Source organism: Lissotriton vulgaris, chromosome 1_1 (assembly GCF_964263255.1).
Source record: "Lissotriton vulgaris chromosome 1_1, aLisVul1.2, whole genome shotgun sequence".
Lineage (NCBI taxonomy): Eukaryota > Metazoa > Chordata > Amphibia > Caudata > Salamandridae > Lissotriton > Lissotriton vulgaris.
The window spans coordinates 470,994,807-471,011,198 of NC_141685.1; the positions used below are offsets into that span (position 1 = coordinate 470,994,807).

The 16,392-nt window shown below is 49.3% G+C and overlaps 1 protein-coding gene across 1 annotated transcript in view; it reads left to right on the plus strand.

The window, feature by feature from the left end:
* LOC147747365 (interleukin-12 receptor subunit beta-2-like) overlaps nt 1-16,392 on the plus strand; it is a 553,753-nt gene that overhangs the window by 391,094 nt on the left and 146,267 nt on the right. The window contains exons 12-13 of the mRNA XM_086936246.1: nt 13,595-13,696; nt 13,780-13,938. Of these exons, the coding sequence (XP_086792372.1) occupies nt 13,595-13,696; nt 13,780-13,938 (261 nt within the window). The remainder of the gene's footprint in view (nt 1-13,594; nt 13,697-13,779; nt 13,939-16,392) is intronic.

The window sequence follows — 16,392 nt, forward strand, 5'->3', positions numbered from 1 at the left end:
TACCACGACTTGCGCTGTAGGGTGCTGGACTTAGGAATAGTAAGATTTACTATTCCAACTCCAGCCTACGTACAGTAGGGAAGGTGTTGGAATAGTAAATCTACTATTCCTTAGTCTACAGCGCCCTCCAGCGCAAGTCGTGGTAATGACTTGCGTTGTAAAAGACACGTGGTAATGGCAGCGCAGTGTTTTGACCGCGTTGTTATGGATGTTCCCCCCCTAAAAACGTTGCTGCGGTGTACAAGGGGCAGTAACATCCTCATGCCGTTGTTTACCAACAAGTACAAGCCCCCCGCACTCTTCGCACGCCGTCCACGCATGCCAATTCCCCCTCTGGAAGCAGCCCGACCCAAGGCTCCGCCCCGCAATTTTGCAGGCCTCCCCCATGACCTCCCCCCTTCGAGCGCTGACTCCAGCACACTTGCATGCAACTAACAAAGGGGCCGCACGTACCATCGAAGCTCCGGAAAGCCCAGCGGGGGGTCCTCAAGGTCCGACGCGGTCTTTGCCTCACCATGCTCACCGCTAACCGGCATGGCGGCGGAGCAGTCGTCCTCCTCCTGCATTCCTGGGGACAAACAGGCAGCTACCGCCTTTGCCACGCCTCTTTACGCCTTCTGGGTGGAGCGCGCAAGCCCCACCCACGCCTCTCCAGGAATACCAGGCTGCAGCAGGTCCCCCCGACCGGCAGCACAAAGCACATGAACAGCCTCCCGCACTTCATCAGGAGCAGCCATGAAGCCAGCCGATAGACCAAGGTACGCTGTGCAAGACAAAAGACAAAATGCCGGGCCCCGGGGGAAGCACAGTCGCAGACTAGTCTTCCCCCGGGGGTCATTCGCGCGAGATAGGACAGGCAGGGGAAGGGGAGGAGTTAGGGGGTGGGTATATAGGCGCAGGGGAGGAAGGGAACTTCCAGTTCCTGCGCCTGGCACCATCGGGAGGGAGAAAAAGAAAGGGATTGTCCAGTGTAGGGCATTTTGCAAAGTTTAGCAAGGTTAGTGTGCGGTGGAGTACGCATTGTCGTCGGGGGCTGTTTGCTACGGCAGCCGTTTCATTTTACATGCCGGAAGCGTGGGATTTGGCACCATGTCGGGTGTAACGTCCGAGGAGGTCTGGCCGCGAAGATTTATTGCAGCCAGGTGTGTTGGGGCAGGCGTTGGTGGGGGCCACCAGGGGCACGCGAGCGGCCTCAGCCGGGGTCAAGGCCGCGGTTGTGGCATGTCTCGACGACGAGCCAGACGCTTGTGGGCAGGCAAGCGATCGGAGGGGGGGGCGGAGCGCCCAGGGACCCGGCGAGGGGCGGGAAGCGTAAGAGCCTGCCCCTGCGGGCCTACCATCCGATCGAGTTCCTGCCTGGGGCCTCCGGGGATGCTGTGAAGGGCGCGGCCCCCCGCCCCAGCTGCTGGGGCCTGTTCACACTCCGCTTGGAGTGGGGGAGGGGGAGGGAAGGGGGACAGCCTTTCGCGACCCTCTGTGCTGGCGGTGGGTCCAGGGGAGGTGTCCAGGGCCAGTGTGGTAGAGGGTCAGGCGGATTTCCACGCCATCGGGGAGGGCCTGCAGGGGGAGAATGGGGCTGTGGAGGAGGGGCAGAGGGAGGAAGCCTCCATTGACCTGTCCACCAGCTCCAGGGCAGGCACCCCTGCCCTGGCAAGGCAGGAGCCGGCCGGGGAGTCCGTGGACCAGGGTGGGGCGGCGGTCTTGGTTCCCATGGGTGGAGTGCCTGGGTGGGCCCCTGGGTTTGGGCAGGGTGGTTTCTTCCCCCCGGGGGCCGAGCTTATGGGCTACTGCCCACCCCCGCCCCCTCAGATCTGGGGTGCGCTATCCTGGGAGGACAGGGCCAGGGAGGAGAGGATCCTCGAACAGATGCGGGAGGTCAGGTTGAATGAGCAGACCAGGGCCAGGGTGGGAGCAGTGTGGGGTCACGAGGTGGAAGGCCCCCCCACCCCGACCTCTGAGGAGGAACGGGAGGCGGAGCTGGAGGAGGAGCTCAGGAGAGTCAGGGCTAGGAAGAACGTGGTGGAACCTCCCCCCCCCGAGAGCTATGGCGGGCGTAGGGACGGCCAGGACGGCTTTGAGGCCCGATGGTGCTGGGGCCCACTCAGGCTGGAGCGACCTGAGGGGCGGGAGGGGATCCAAGCCGGCGGCTGTCGGCAGAGCCCGGGGGTGCCTGGCAAGACGGCTCCAAAACGCAGGACAGAAGCAGCAGGGCAGTCTGCGGCAGCTGTCCCTCAACCAAGGGCTCGGGCTCCTGCGGCACATGTGGAGACTGGCATGCGTGCACATGGGGGTGTGCAGAAAGGCGTGAAGAGAGCTGTGAAGGAGGTGGAGAGTGTGCGTGTGGATCTGGAACCGGTGCTTGAGTTGGATTATGGCGCGGAGAGTGATGAGCTGGAGGACGGGGAGGTGCGGGATGACTCAGAAGGCTTAGGCGGCGCTGCGGACCACGGCGACATTGGTATGTTACAGGCCCCGACGTCGACGAAGACCAAGGCCGGGACGGCAGCGGTCCAGGTGACGGTGCCCAGAGGACGGCCCAAGGAACAGACCACGGCACTCACAGGTGAGGGATCCTGGTGGGCAGCCTGGGATGACGGTCCCCGGGGGGGGGAGGGGCATAAGAGAACCTGCAGGTCAGTGGGAGTGGGGGACGGTTCAGTCCGGGAGTCGGAGAAGCCATCGGGCGGTCCACCTGGGGATGGTGAGGAGGTGGACGGTAAGTCGGTGACGACAGGGATGCAGACTGACAAGGGGGATGGTAAAGAGGAGAAGGGTGTGAAGGTTCCAAAGAAACTGCCGTAAATGGGCTTGGCTATGCCATTGGGTTCGCATCTCTCAGAGAAACTAAGGGCATGGATCTGGAGGCATGAATTTGTGGATGTCTTTAAGCTACTGCATAGGGAGGTGCAGGCAAAGGAGGGGTCCAAAGAGGAGAAGTGGGAGCTGACGAGGCGCCCTAGGGTGCCAGTGACAAAGGGGAACTGGACTTCAGCTTTCTTGATTTATGCCAGTATTTATTGCGAGAAGTATTTGGACAGGGAGATTGCACTTTTCAAATACATGGACATCATTCACAAGGCCCAGATGCAGTTCGGGGGTTTTGCCAGGCTGAGCTATGATGAGGAGTTTAGAGCTAGGGTCATTGCGAATCCCGAGAAGAGTTGGGGGGGAAGTTGATCAGGAACTCTGGGTGCAGTGGATGGCGTCCACGCACTCCACTGCGTCTACACACACGGCCAGTGGCTTGCCGGTTGTGTACCGGTCTTTTCCGCCGCGTCCCGCCCAAGGCGGGGCGGGGGGTGGAACAGTGCCCAACACCATCGTCTTGGGTCAACAGTCCAAGCCTGGGGGATATTCCACAAGGGCCTGTTGGAGCTACAATAAGGGGTATTGTTCCAGATATCCCTGTAAGTTCAAGCATGAGTGCTCAAAATGCGGCAGGAAACATGCCCTTACTCAGTGCCTCAACCTCGCTACACCCTCCGAACAGTGGAGGAACGCCAGAGGTCGGGCCACCCTGGACAGAAGGGCGCCTACACCGGTTAGGGTGGAGGCGATGGCCCCCTGGCTCTCGTGCTACCCGGATCAGGAGGCTGCGGCGCGGCTGTTCTGGGGCTTCACAGAGGGTTTTAGAGTGGGCTACCAAGGTCCTAGGGAGTGCCGGTGGGCCGACAACTTGAGATCTGCTGAGGAATTGCCGAGTGTAGTGTCTGCAAAATTGAAGAAGGAGGTTGAGGAAGGAAAGGTAGCTGGCCCGTTTACTGACTGGCCTTTGGCGGACCTGATCATCTCTCCATTGGGGGTGGTGCCAAAGAAAGAGGAGGGTGAGTTCAGGATGATACACCACTTGTCATGGCCGGAGGGCCAGTCTGTGAACAACTTTATTGCAGAGGAGGATTCTAGAGTGCTCTATGCGTCGGTGGACGATGCGATCCGTCTGGTGAGGGTGTGTGGGGCGGGGGCTGAATTGGCGAAATGCGACATCAAGTCAGCCTTCCGTTTACTGCCTATTCATCCGGCGGATTTTTCGTTCTTAGGGATGCAGTTTGGGGGGGCTATCGACGTGGACAAAGTTTTGCCCATGGGATGTGCTATCTCCTGCGCTCTTTTCGAGCTATTCAGCACTTTCCTGCAGTGGGTCATGGTGCGAGTCAGTGGGTGCCGTGAGGTCACTCACTACTTGGATGATTTCCTCTTCCTGGGGAGGGCAGGTTCCGGGGATTGCGGCAGGGCCCTGTCGCGATTCCAGGAGATGGCCCTTCAGTTTGGTGTGCCTCTGGCACTGGAGAAGACAGCTGGTCCCAGCTGTTGCCTCACGTTCCTGGGGATCGAGCTGGACTCGGTGCAGTGGCTGGCGCCCCTCCCTGCTGCCAAGGTGGCGGAGATACTGGCATGTCTGGACTGGGCGGTTGGGGAGAAGAGGATTCCTTTGCATGCGGTTCAGAGACTACTGGGTTTCCTTAACTTTGTGTGTCGGTTGGTGCATGCAGAGCAGACGTTCTGTAGGCGGCTCGGCATGGCCATGTCGGGTGCAGTGCTTCTACATCACAGAGTCAAGATTTCCATGGGTGTGAGGGCAGATTTGAGGACCTGGATGACATTCTTGCAAGACTTTAACGACGTGTCCCTGGACTTTGATGAGGAGAGGGCGGTCTGGCAATGCCAAATTTACTCTTACGCGGCTGGGTCAGCGGGGTTTGGTGTTTTCTGGGACGGCAGGTGGTGTGCGGAGAGCTGGCTGGCCTCCTGGCTCAAACAAGGGAGGAGCATTGCTTTCTTGGAATTCTTCCCTTTGCTGGTGGCACTGGAGGTGTGGGGGGAGGAATTTCAGAACAGGTCGGTGCTCTTCCATGTGGACAACATGACAGTGGTGGATCTGGTGAATCATCAGAGGGCAAGGGACCTGAGAGTGCTGCGGCTGTTGCGGAGGTTCATGCTGGCATGTTTGCGGTTGAATGTGGTGTTTCGAGCAAAGCATGTCCCTGGGGCGAATAATGACATTGCAGATGCTTTGTCTCATTCGCAGTGGCAGCGGTTTCGCCACCTGGCACCGGGAGCGGATACTTGCAAGACCGAGCTGCCGGCCGGCATCTGGGCCTTGGGAAGTGAGGATGATTGGCCTGGTGGAGGGCTCTGTAGCAGACACCACGAGACGGACGTATCGTCTGGCATGGTCTGAATTCAGTGCTTTCATGGGGTGGAATCTGGATTGTGTCATTGGGGTTGAGTCTGAGGTTGAACAAGGGCTGAGACGGTTTGTGTTGGACTGTATTGATAGGGTTTGACTGCGGCCACGATCTCTGGCAAATTAGCCGGGATATCCTTTTACTGTGCCTTGTTTCTGGGTTTTGATCCGACTAAGGATGTGATCATGAGCAGGATGTTGCGGGGTTGGGGCAGGGAATGCAGGAGTGGGGGGGGGGGCTGCGGGAAGCGGTTACTTTTTAGTTGTTGGTCCGGTTGGTTGGGGTGTTGCCGGAATGTGGTTATGACCTGGTGGAGGTTGGCCTTTTTCGATTGTGTATGGTGTGGATGTTTTTCGGGGCTTTCAGGGTGTCTGAGTTGCTGGGTGCGAGGGGTATGGCTGGTAGGTTGTTCGAGGAGATTCGGGTGGATGGTGGTTGCTTGGGTATTTGGTTGCAGTGCTCGAAGACTGATCAGTTGGGCAGGGGTAAGTGGATGTGGCTGAATGAGACGGAGGGTGGGGGAGTGTGCCCTGTGGTTGATTGGCAGACTTTCCTGGGGACGGTGAGTGTGGCGCGTGGGGACATTTTCTGTCATGCATCGGGCGCGAGATTGACGTCGGGACAATTGTTGGCTGTGTTGCGCAAGGCTTTGCGGCGATTGGGGTTGGATGCGTCTGGTTTCGGAACTCACTCCTTCAGGATTGGGGCTGCGACAGCTGCGGCCAGGTTGGGGTGGTCCTGGGACAGGATTAGGAGGATTGGGCGGTGGAAGTCACGCTGTTGCGAGAGGTATGTGAGGAAATTAGATGGTCCCAGGCAGGAAGTTGGTTGATTCATGGTTGTTTGTCTTGTTTCTAACATCTTTTTCTTCGTAGGTTGCGTGGGTGGACCGGGCAGTAAGACGGTGACATGGATTGTTGGGCACTCCTTCGTGCATTGGGCGTCCAAATATGCGGAGCAACAGGTTTACAGCCGTAACCTGGGACTGAAAGGACACTTGCACGAGGTACAATGGTGGGGCAAAGGTGGCATGCGATGGGGGCACTACTGCCCTGGTTCGCGAAGATGATCCTGCAGAGGGGATGCCCTGATTTGTTGATAATACATCTGGGAGAAAATGACTTGGTGCAGCTGTCAGGTTTGGCGCTTTTACAGCTTATGCAACGGGACCTGGAGGTGTTGAAATCTAGGCTTGCAGGGACCTGCATTGCCTGGACAGAGTTGGTCCCCAGGAAAGTGTGGAGAGGGGCGATGAAGTATGGGGCAATCAAAAAGGCAGGAAGGAAGCTCAACAGGGCAATGAGACTTTACTGTGGTGACAAAGACATTAAAGTAATTGCACACGGAGGGATTCGACTCGAGGAACCTTTAGTTTTTAGGGATGAAGGAGTGCACTTGTCCCAGCTGGGCAATGCTTATTACATGATGGAGATGAGAGATGTAGTGAGCAAGTTATGGAATGAGGCTATCTGGTGTCGCAGGGAGTGAGTGCGGGTGTGATTGGGGCGGGCTGACGGACCTGAGAGGGGGGGTGGGGCAGGGAACCGTCCTACAGAGTTGGCGGTACTTTGAAGGGAAAGGGGGGTCAAGAGCGGGCACACCCATCCCTTGGGGGGGGGAATTCGAATGGTGGATAGAGGCATGAGTGGAAGGACGCAAGGAGCGGGCTGGATGACAAGTGATTGAGGGGCAGGAATAAAGTATGGTATGGAGCTTCTAGGGGTTTGTGATGAGGTGAAACATGTGAAACGAATGAGAGGGGAGTGTGAGTGGGGGTTTGATGTTATTTCCTGTTTTACGTTTCTTGTTATGTACAGATTACGCAGCCTGGTCTAATAAAACGGCCTTTTACGCTGACACTGCGTGGTCTGTTTATTGCGCGAAACAAGACCTCTGCCTCCCGCCTCCCTCGGGCACAGTGACTTTTCCCACCCTTCCTAACCCCTATAAGTAAACTTCCCCCGCACGCCTAATTAACTAAAATACCCTGCACCTGGCCGCTCCCTTGTGCGATCAACCCAGGGGGAGACCGGCTTGCGCACAGCTCCCCCTGGGCCCCTCCTATTTGTTGTAAGCTACACCATAAGAATGATTTTGATGCATCAAACAGTGCCATCTTGGGGGTACTTCGGATCGTTACACGAGCTTCACAGCACTTGTATACAATGAAGCTAAATGTTATAACAGCATTAATATGAACATATAACGGCATCGTAAGCACCATACGCCTGAGAGCACACTTATATATTAAAGGACAGTCATGCATTACCGTAAGCGAGTTCAAAAGGAAGAACACATATGTAAACAAGATGTGCCCTAGCTAGAAGTCATAAGCCCATGGGCGTAACACAGGGCCCCGCGTTGCGGGGGGGGCCACCGCGCTCCAGGGGCCCTGGTCCCCTCTCAATACATCGAGGATTTCAATGGTGCGCTGTGCGCTCTGCACGCCCAGCGGCTTCCTTAATAAATTAATTGGTGATGGTGCGCAAGCCTTGGCATGCATGCCTGGGCCCGCGCTGAGGCTCTTAAGTGATTGTTGCACGGGCCCCAGTCGGGGCCCCTGAGGCACTTGCAAATGGTGCGCGGGCCCCAGCCGGGGCCCCTGAGGCTGTTGCAAATGGTGCGGGGCCCCGGCCGAGGCCCAAAGGCTCTTGCAAATGGTGCGGGGGCCCATGTTGTCGCAAATGGTGCAGGCCCCGGCCGGGGCTCCTGATGTTCTTGCAAATGGTGCAGGCCCCGGCCGGGGCCCCTGAGGATAGTTAAAATGGTGGGAGGGTCCCGGCCGGGGCCCCTGAGGATAGTTACAATAGTGCGTGGGCCCCAGGCCCCTATGCAAGGCTCTCTTTAAATTAAATAAATGACGTGGTGGGTGTTTCACTTTCAGGCTTCCTTCCGGCCCCGGGAAGCGTATGCGCGTTGTACAGGGTGAGGGGCGGGTGAAGGGCTTGTGATTCTATTTGTCATGACATGCCCACACGCAATTAAAAATGCGCCTTAGAGATGAGTAAGCTGTCCGAAGTCCACTGCGCCACCGGCCGGGCCTCTATCCACCATCATTTCAATTATTTTCACCCCGGCCCCCTACCTGGCTAGCCTTGCGCTGGCTGCAGCCTCTGCCCGTCCCGCTTGCGGCATTGCACCTAACAGAACTCGGAGCTGCAGGCCAGGCCCAGGCCCAGGCCCGCAACCTCAGGTCAGGTGTCAGGTGAGTCTGCGTCCGACTCCGAGTCCGACGATCCGAGCCTGCTCATGTATCACAGCGGAACATATGCAATTGGCAAAAAGCCTTGACAAACTTATTGGTTTTGCCAGCGCTTGGTAAATAACGAATGCAGCTTAGGAAAATGTACTTTTCGCATTTGCATTGCTCACCTTCACCCTTTCATTAATGTGCCTCCCACCCATTAATTATCCAAATAACCGGGTCTTGAACGTGACATTTGTGTTCCCAAACCAAACATGCACATTCACTCAGCATAGCCCTTTTTTGTCACGTGGGCCGGACAGCATGAATCACGGCATGTTTATCTATTTAGTATTTAGGGGGGATGTTTATCTATTTAGAAGCACTGGGGTGGGTGGGGCGGGGGGCGGTTGCTAAAGGGCAGGAAGGCAGTTACACGAGCTAAGTTGGGGGATAAAAAACCAGAATGGAAAATAAAACGTGCTCTGCTCCCGTGTGTACTGCTTTGCTCATGGAGTTTTTTAAATGCAGAACACATATCTAATGAACGTTCCCCGATTATGCTGAAGTACTTTAGCACAGCCACTTAAACATCACCACAATAAAGGAAAAGAAGGGAAGGACACAACTTTGTTACACTGTTTGTATTTCTCAACCACTAATTGTGCGCACAGGTACATAATCATCCACTCTCCATCCAGTGAGCCAGCAGCATTCTCCTTTCATCTCGCATGAATATCCTACATCACCCCCTCTTGCCTTGCCCAAGCTTTTTGCCTCTCTGTCTGTATACCGGCCGCATGTTTTCAGCAACTGCATCTGCATTCTCCAGATCTCATGGTGCTGACATGAAGAAAACAAATTGAAATAAACGCATCCCTCAGACGTCTGGATTTATTCCATGAGTTGCTTGTAAACAAACAAACGGTAAATAAACAACCGGCAGAGGGGGAGGCGAGTAGTAGATATATGTATTAACTGCAGCGCAGTCACTGACTGAGCAGTCTGTGGAAATGGCCCTCAACGACTTAGCTCATTTGACACTTGACAGCCAACTTATGATTACATTGGCACACTTGCATGATAATGGCCGATATGCGACCTTAGAAGTGTCCATGGAAGATGCTTAAATACCATACCAATCCCATGTTCGGTGACGACGGGAGATCTGTGTATGTGGTGGGGTGGGGTGTAATACTTTTCAAGAAACACAGTGAGGGAAGAAAGCAATCCTGACTTGCTCTAGGAGGGTCTGGGTGGGTGCAGGGGAGGTTCTTTCCTCATATTTTTTAATGGGCTCATATAGTGCGTTTTAAAGCACAGCTTTCACAGAAATCGCCTCAAAAGCCAAAGGCTCTGAAAGGGCACATTGACTATTACTGTATTTTCACAGCCTGCCATATCTTGACATATAAGCCTTTTCGTTAATTAAATAGTGTGTGCATGCCCGGGCCCGGCCGGTCCTCAGAGAGGCTCTTCATTATAAATGAGATAACATACATCGCCACACTGTTTTCCTTTTTATTCCTCATTCGGTTTTCCTTACTGGCGCTCATCATCTACTTTCTCCCCAGAACCTGCACTGTTCACTTGTCATTGTTGTTACCTAATCATCCGTTTCCTCCTTTTCATCTTCTAGCCTCTGTCATCTTTTCAGTCCTTTCACATCCCCTCTTCAAGATCCTCCTCATCTGTTTCTTTTTTCTCCTCCAAGTTCTCATTCTTTCTCTCCCTGGTGATTCCCCTTCATCTCTTAAATCGGTTTTTGTATGTAGTGTTTATGACCGCAGATGCCAATATGCACATTTTGAGTAAAATAAAGGGCTACGCAGTGACCACAAAGTGACGTGTTGTGCAATAGAAAACCTGTCCGCTGATTACATACTAACTGAGAGTTACTACAAGTAATGAGTCCCAGTGTTTTGATCCCAGAAAGACGAGAGGCCAAGTAGGCCCTGTTAAGATTTTAGTGGGTAACTTGTTTGTTGAGGAGCACAGAATGCACAAGATGCAAAATTTTCCTTATGCACAGCATCGACTTCTCATTATGTAATGTACCATTGCATACCTTTGTAAACTGGTTACAGAGGTTTAGTTTATTCTGGTTCCAGGCAGTACCTCCTGGGCCTATTCCTTACATTTGAAATTCACATTTACAGCTATAGTGTGAGAAGGCATTTCATGAAAAGAAATATAAAGTACGGTTGTCAAAAGAAAAATGCCAGCCATGTGTTGTTTAAAGACACTAAATAGGGTTACAAATAAAAATGTATGTATTCATTTGTTATGTGACTTTTCTGTCTTTGTTCCCTTTAATTATCAGTCATGGATCATTCAGGCAGCCCTTAAACACAATTAAGTGTTTTCTATTTATATTTGCTGTTTGAAATATGCACAGATAAGTGCTGAAAATACGGCTTTAGGTGACTGCTTATTTTTGTCCTGTATGGGGCATCAAAATGAGCTGGCAACCCTAATCATAAAAATGGAAGTTTTGTTGATATAAGCACATTATTCCCTAAACCCTAGATCCCTATTAATGCCAAAATAACAATAGTTTAACTTATACCTGAAACCCTACGCTGCCATAAATAACATGCTGAGTTACTTCAAGTGTCCGAGAATGCACCCTGCATTCAGACAAGTTACTCCTCTTTCTCGTCCTTCACTTTTACGCTCACCCTTTTCTCGCAGCAATCACAGTGCACTTAGACTGACCACCATGCACTCACACCATTCACCCGCTCACCCTGCACTCACAGTCCTCACTGTGCACTCGCAATGCACATACTCTGTTTACATTGTTCCTCACCCTGCAGTCACACAAGCACGCTACTCACCCTGCTCTCATGTCACACTTCACTCACCTGTCCCCCTAACTTCTCAATCTGCAATCTCTCTCAAATAAGCCCATCACTAACCATGCATTCTTTTGTCCAACTCTGCACTTACATATGGTCACCTCACTCACCCTGCAGTCACTCCTTTTACCCTACTCTCACACTGTTGCATCACTCCTGTGTACTATTTAATATGTGCCTACACAGGACCATTAACTTTAAACACTAGGCATAGTATTTTCAGAATGGACGTCTCCATGCAGTAATGGCCACGGTGAGATTATGAACAAAATATATACCATAAAGGAACCTGCAGAGATGGAAAAACAAAATAGTGAGTGTGCACATCTCTCACCTCTTAAGCCATTGCTAATCCCTGCACCCTATTGCACAATAAGCTGCATGCACCCCAGTCAGTGGTCCTCATGCACAACATAGAATGGGAACACCTCTAACATAGCATCAAATTCAAAACAAATACAATGCCCTTCCAACCACACACCCTATGCATATTGTATCTTGCTACTCATGTAGGCAAGCGCTTCAGAGTTCCGCATAGGGGTAGATTTCTGGGTGGTAGGGCAAAGTGGTACATGGTGGCCCACGCCGCGGGGGGGGCCTCCATGTGCTTTGCAGGGGGACCCCCTCAAATTTTGTTACGCCACTGCATAAGCCTGGCAATACGCACCCCAGTACATCTTAAGAGTACTATCAATATGGTTAAACACAAACAGGAAAAACCTTATATATGGTAAAACAGAATATGGGTACAGCGTCTTTTAAGGCATGTCACGTCGTCACAATAATAGTACACCTAAAGGAAAATAATACGTTTAAAAATAATACATTCCCATAATTAAATATACGGGGCATGATTAAAGTAAAAAACACAGTGTGTTCTAACTCAACGTCACATGCGCGATAATACATTCTCACCAGGTAGATGAGAAAACTCAACCAGTCTACAAATATGGGACCCCATAGTCTGATGCACAATAATTAGCATAAAGACCTCCAGTGGTACAAACACAGTGTGTTCTAGCTCAACGTCACATGTGCGATAATACGTTCTCACCAGATAGATGAGAAAACTCAACCAATCTACAAATACAGGACCCCATAGTCTAGAAATGTTATACAAAATGTCATAAGACATAAGCTTGATGGCATGAATCCATAACATCAAAGAACTTGCCGGGTGTGCATGAGTAAAGGTTATGCTACTTGTGGTCCCAAAAGGCAACACTTGATCAGTTTGCACTAGAAGTCGAGGAGAGAATATACCATAACCTCATGTCATTGTGCAAAATGTTGCACTACATTAGAGAGATTGGAAATATGGTGCAGATGTACAATTCTCTGCAAAACGGAATCATTCCAAGTTCAATCCACTATCAGACTGCCATTGCGTCTCTTATTCTAGAAGAAACTGTCTGTAAATGGAATAATTGTTGAATCGTTGTGCAATGCAAATATATCATGTGCAGCCGTGCCTGCGTCCAATGGATAAGTACTTTTATGTGTTTTGAAAACTATAAGTAAATAATAAATAAATAAATAAACTATATTCAAGTATACCATGCCACGATGTGAAAGTGTGAAAATATGAAATATGTAGTTTATGAAATATGCAGTGTTTTGTTGAGGGGATGCACTCCTATTTCCTAATCCTATTCCTTCTCAAATGAAAATATTTTCAAGATTATCAAGTGGTGCTGCACCGCTACGTGTGCTGTCAACACAGGTTACATAAACTAGCAACATATGACAAGTACACAGACTTGGATGTGCTGTGCACTGTTCACTTTCAACCAAATTCATAAATTTGTTAATCACAATATAAAACACAATCTGCGTGTTACAACATTCTAAAGCATTTATTTATTTGTTCATTTTATATTGTTGTTTCATTTCATTTGGTACTATACTGCTAGTACCTCATACGTATTCCTTACAGCAAAATCTTTATATCATACATTCCCTTGATACATAATTTGACATGAACGTGAAATCATAATATTTTATGCACTACATAAAATATTTATGTCCTGTTCATTTTCATGCCTGATGCATTTCAGAAAGGTCCTTTGCTCAGCGGGATATCTCATGTAATACTACTCAGTGGAAGATCCGTGATAATAGCGTAGTCAATCAGTATAAAACAATCTCCAAAGTGTGAGTGTAATCCAATCAGAAGTTATCCTAGTATTTACTCAGTCTCTGCCTCGATATTAGCAATATACAGCCTCCCCGAGCCGATTCCCCTCTGAACAGCGAAGTGATATCAAATATAGACGTACACCTTGAACATTTTGATGAAGAAGGAAGAATAATATAGTGGACTTTTCAGAAAGCAGTCTAATGTGTTGATTTTTTTATTTTAGAAAACATACAGCCTAACACCTGCTATTACATTGATGTATATTCAGTGTCTGAAAACAAAGCAGGAACGGCCTCAAGTGCAAGAGGGTTCTCCATCGAGATGGGTAACACTTACTTTTGTGTTTCAGTTTTTAGTTTTGACCTTTCTTATTTGGTTTGTAAATCAGCTCATGGTTTTATTTTACAGCACCTGTGATAGGTCCTGAGATGTATTTTAAACTCGGAACAAAAAACTCAGTTTTAATTTCCTGGAAGGAAATCCCAGCAAAGAAGCAAATGGGATGCATTATTTACTACAACATTTACCTCCAGCAACAGCATATTAATACCCCCACTAGACGCTTTGGTGAGTACATTGAGAGACGCAATTTCATTTTGTCATTTGAGATGTCATCAGTGATGTCATCAGTGATGTCACTGACCATGTCATGAATGATGTAATATGTGACATCATCAGCAGTGGATTGCGGGCGCGCAAAATATATAGTTAGTGCAACTAACTATATATGGAATTTCATTGGTTTTGTGCGAGTAAAATAAGGTTTTGTGAATGCTAATCCCTAACTATATATGGTCTATAACCTATGGTTTTTTCAGTGAATTTCAATGGTTTTTTAATAGCAAATATCAAAAGCTTTTTTATGGAAAATGACTAAAATTAGGTATACATAAGCGGCGTTCATTTATGTTCACCACAGCCACTGTTGAAAGTAAAGTAAAAGTCGCGAAACAGTGGCCACGCCATCTAGTCCCTTTTAGTCCCCATCATGCACGTAAGTAAGAGCCATTTTGTGTGTCATGGCCTCTCTGCCTACTGCCAATAGCCTATGATTGTTCGGAATTTGTTCTCTTTGGGTGATTCTCTATTCACAAATAAGCACAGAGTCGCAATACTCTGTTTAGTTTTTGCAGATAGTGAAGGATAGGTAGTGCAGACTTTCGTCCCCTTTGTAACCCGTCATGCCTATCTCAATGTGACTGTGTTGTGCACCCCACACAAAGAAAACAACATTTTTTTTTTATTTGCCCCGCGGGGCCCTTTTAAAGACATTCTTTAGTCTAATTAGGTTGGCCTCTATTGTATGTATTTTTTTTTTATTATTTTTTTTTGTTTCGCTCCCGGTCGGCGAACCGGGTAGCTTAGCATTACCTCAATTTGGTGCCGTGACTCGGTCCGCGAACCGGTAAACGTTCTTTTTGCGCAACTGCCGCGTTAGAAAACAACATTGTGACGAGTCGCGTAAGCGCGACGTATCGCGTTGTAGCGTAATGCGTCTTATGACGTGCCGCGTTAGCGCACCCGGAAGTGTTCCGGAGCGCGAACCGAGGCGTGAAGCGCAGCTCCCCGGAAGCGATTCGGGGCACGGAGCGCGTAACGTAAGCATAACAGGTCATGTGACTTGTTTATAAAACTTTTCATTAGTTCATTTTACTTTTGGTTTCCTAATGATGGAAGGCTTGGTCAAATGACCTTAAAATAACACTTTTCATTGGTTTAGAACATTTTTTTTACCAAATGATGAAAGTCCCACCTTTTTTCCTCACTCTGACTTTCATTTTTATGAGAGAAAGACCTACATTGACTACCTTACAAATGGCTTCAATGAATGCTGCAGCTGGTGGACCCCCCCACCACCACCACCTCCTAGGAAGAGAGGACCACCTTCTCAGGTCATCCTCCAACAAGAGGAGGAAGAAGAGGAAAAAGAGGAAGAGGAGCAAGGGACTGGGATGTTTTTACCTGAACAGCCAAGGAGGTCCCATGTCAAACCAAATTATATATGGCAATTTTTTTCTTTTCCCCAGGGACAAAAAAAGGTTAATGCCCGGTATGTTACCTGCCTGATTTGTAAAAATGAACTGTCCAGAGGAACAGAAAAAAAATACAGTTATGGTAATTATACCATGCATCGCCATATGGAAAGGTGGCACCCTATCAACTACAGTGCTGCTCAAGTACGTGATCTGGTGGATAACCCCCGACCTGTGGCCAGTACATCCACCAATGAAGAGGCAGTGACGGGACCAGAGGCGAGCGACATAGTCCCAAATATTCAAATGAAATTTGGGAGCATAAAACATGTCTGTATTCATTGTGGACAACTCATTTGCTACAGAGAGAGTAGCATAAATGTAATCAATTTAGCTATTGATAATCATCAATGTCCCAAACGCCCCCGAAAATAAATTATCTTTTTTTTTTGTTGCTCCTGTTGAGCCCTTCATAACGAATCATTTTCATTCCCCCCCCAAAAACAAAAAAAATATAAAACCGTTCAAAAAATACAAAAAAAAAAAATGTTCAGAAAAATAATAAAAAAAATATAAAACAACAAAAATAATAAAAAAAGTTCTTTTCAGAACTACCTCCCCTTTATAAGAATTTTCTAGAATGTTAAGCACTCTGACAACCTCTATTTCTTTTGGTTCGCTTCCCGGTTCGCGCACCGGTACGCGAACCGGAAGCAAACTCAAAAAATATTTTTTTTTTTAAAAAAGAGAAAATAAATTGAGAGTAATGTTAAAAGAAAGAGTGTTAGATGGAGTAACACAGAGATACTGTTTAAAGAGGGACTGAGAAAAGGAGTGGAAGGAGTAGAGTAAGTAAGTAATAGAGAAATGAATGAAGTAAGTAGCAAAGGCAGAAAACTGAGGGTTAAACAAATGAAGCAGTGGAACTAATAGAAGTTAAATGTGATAGAAACGTAACGAAAAGAGTACAAAACATTTACCTTATAATTGACGTTAACTTAGTTACTTGTTATTTTTATACTTTCAATCTGTGAAAGAAAGAACAAAC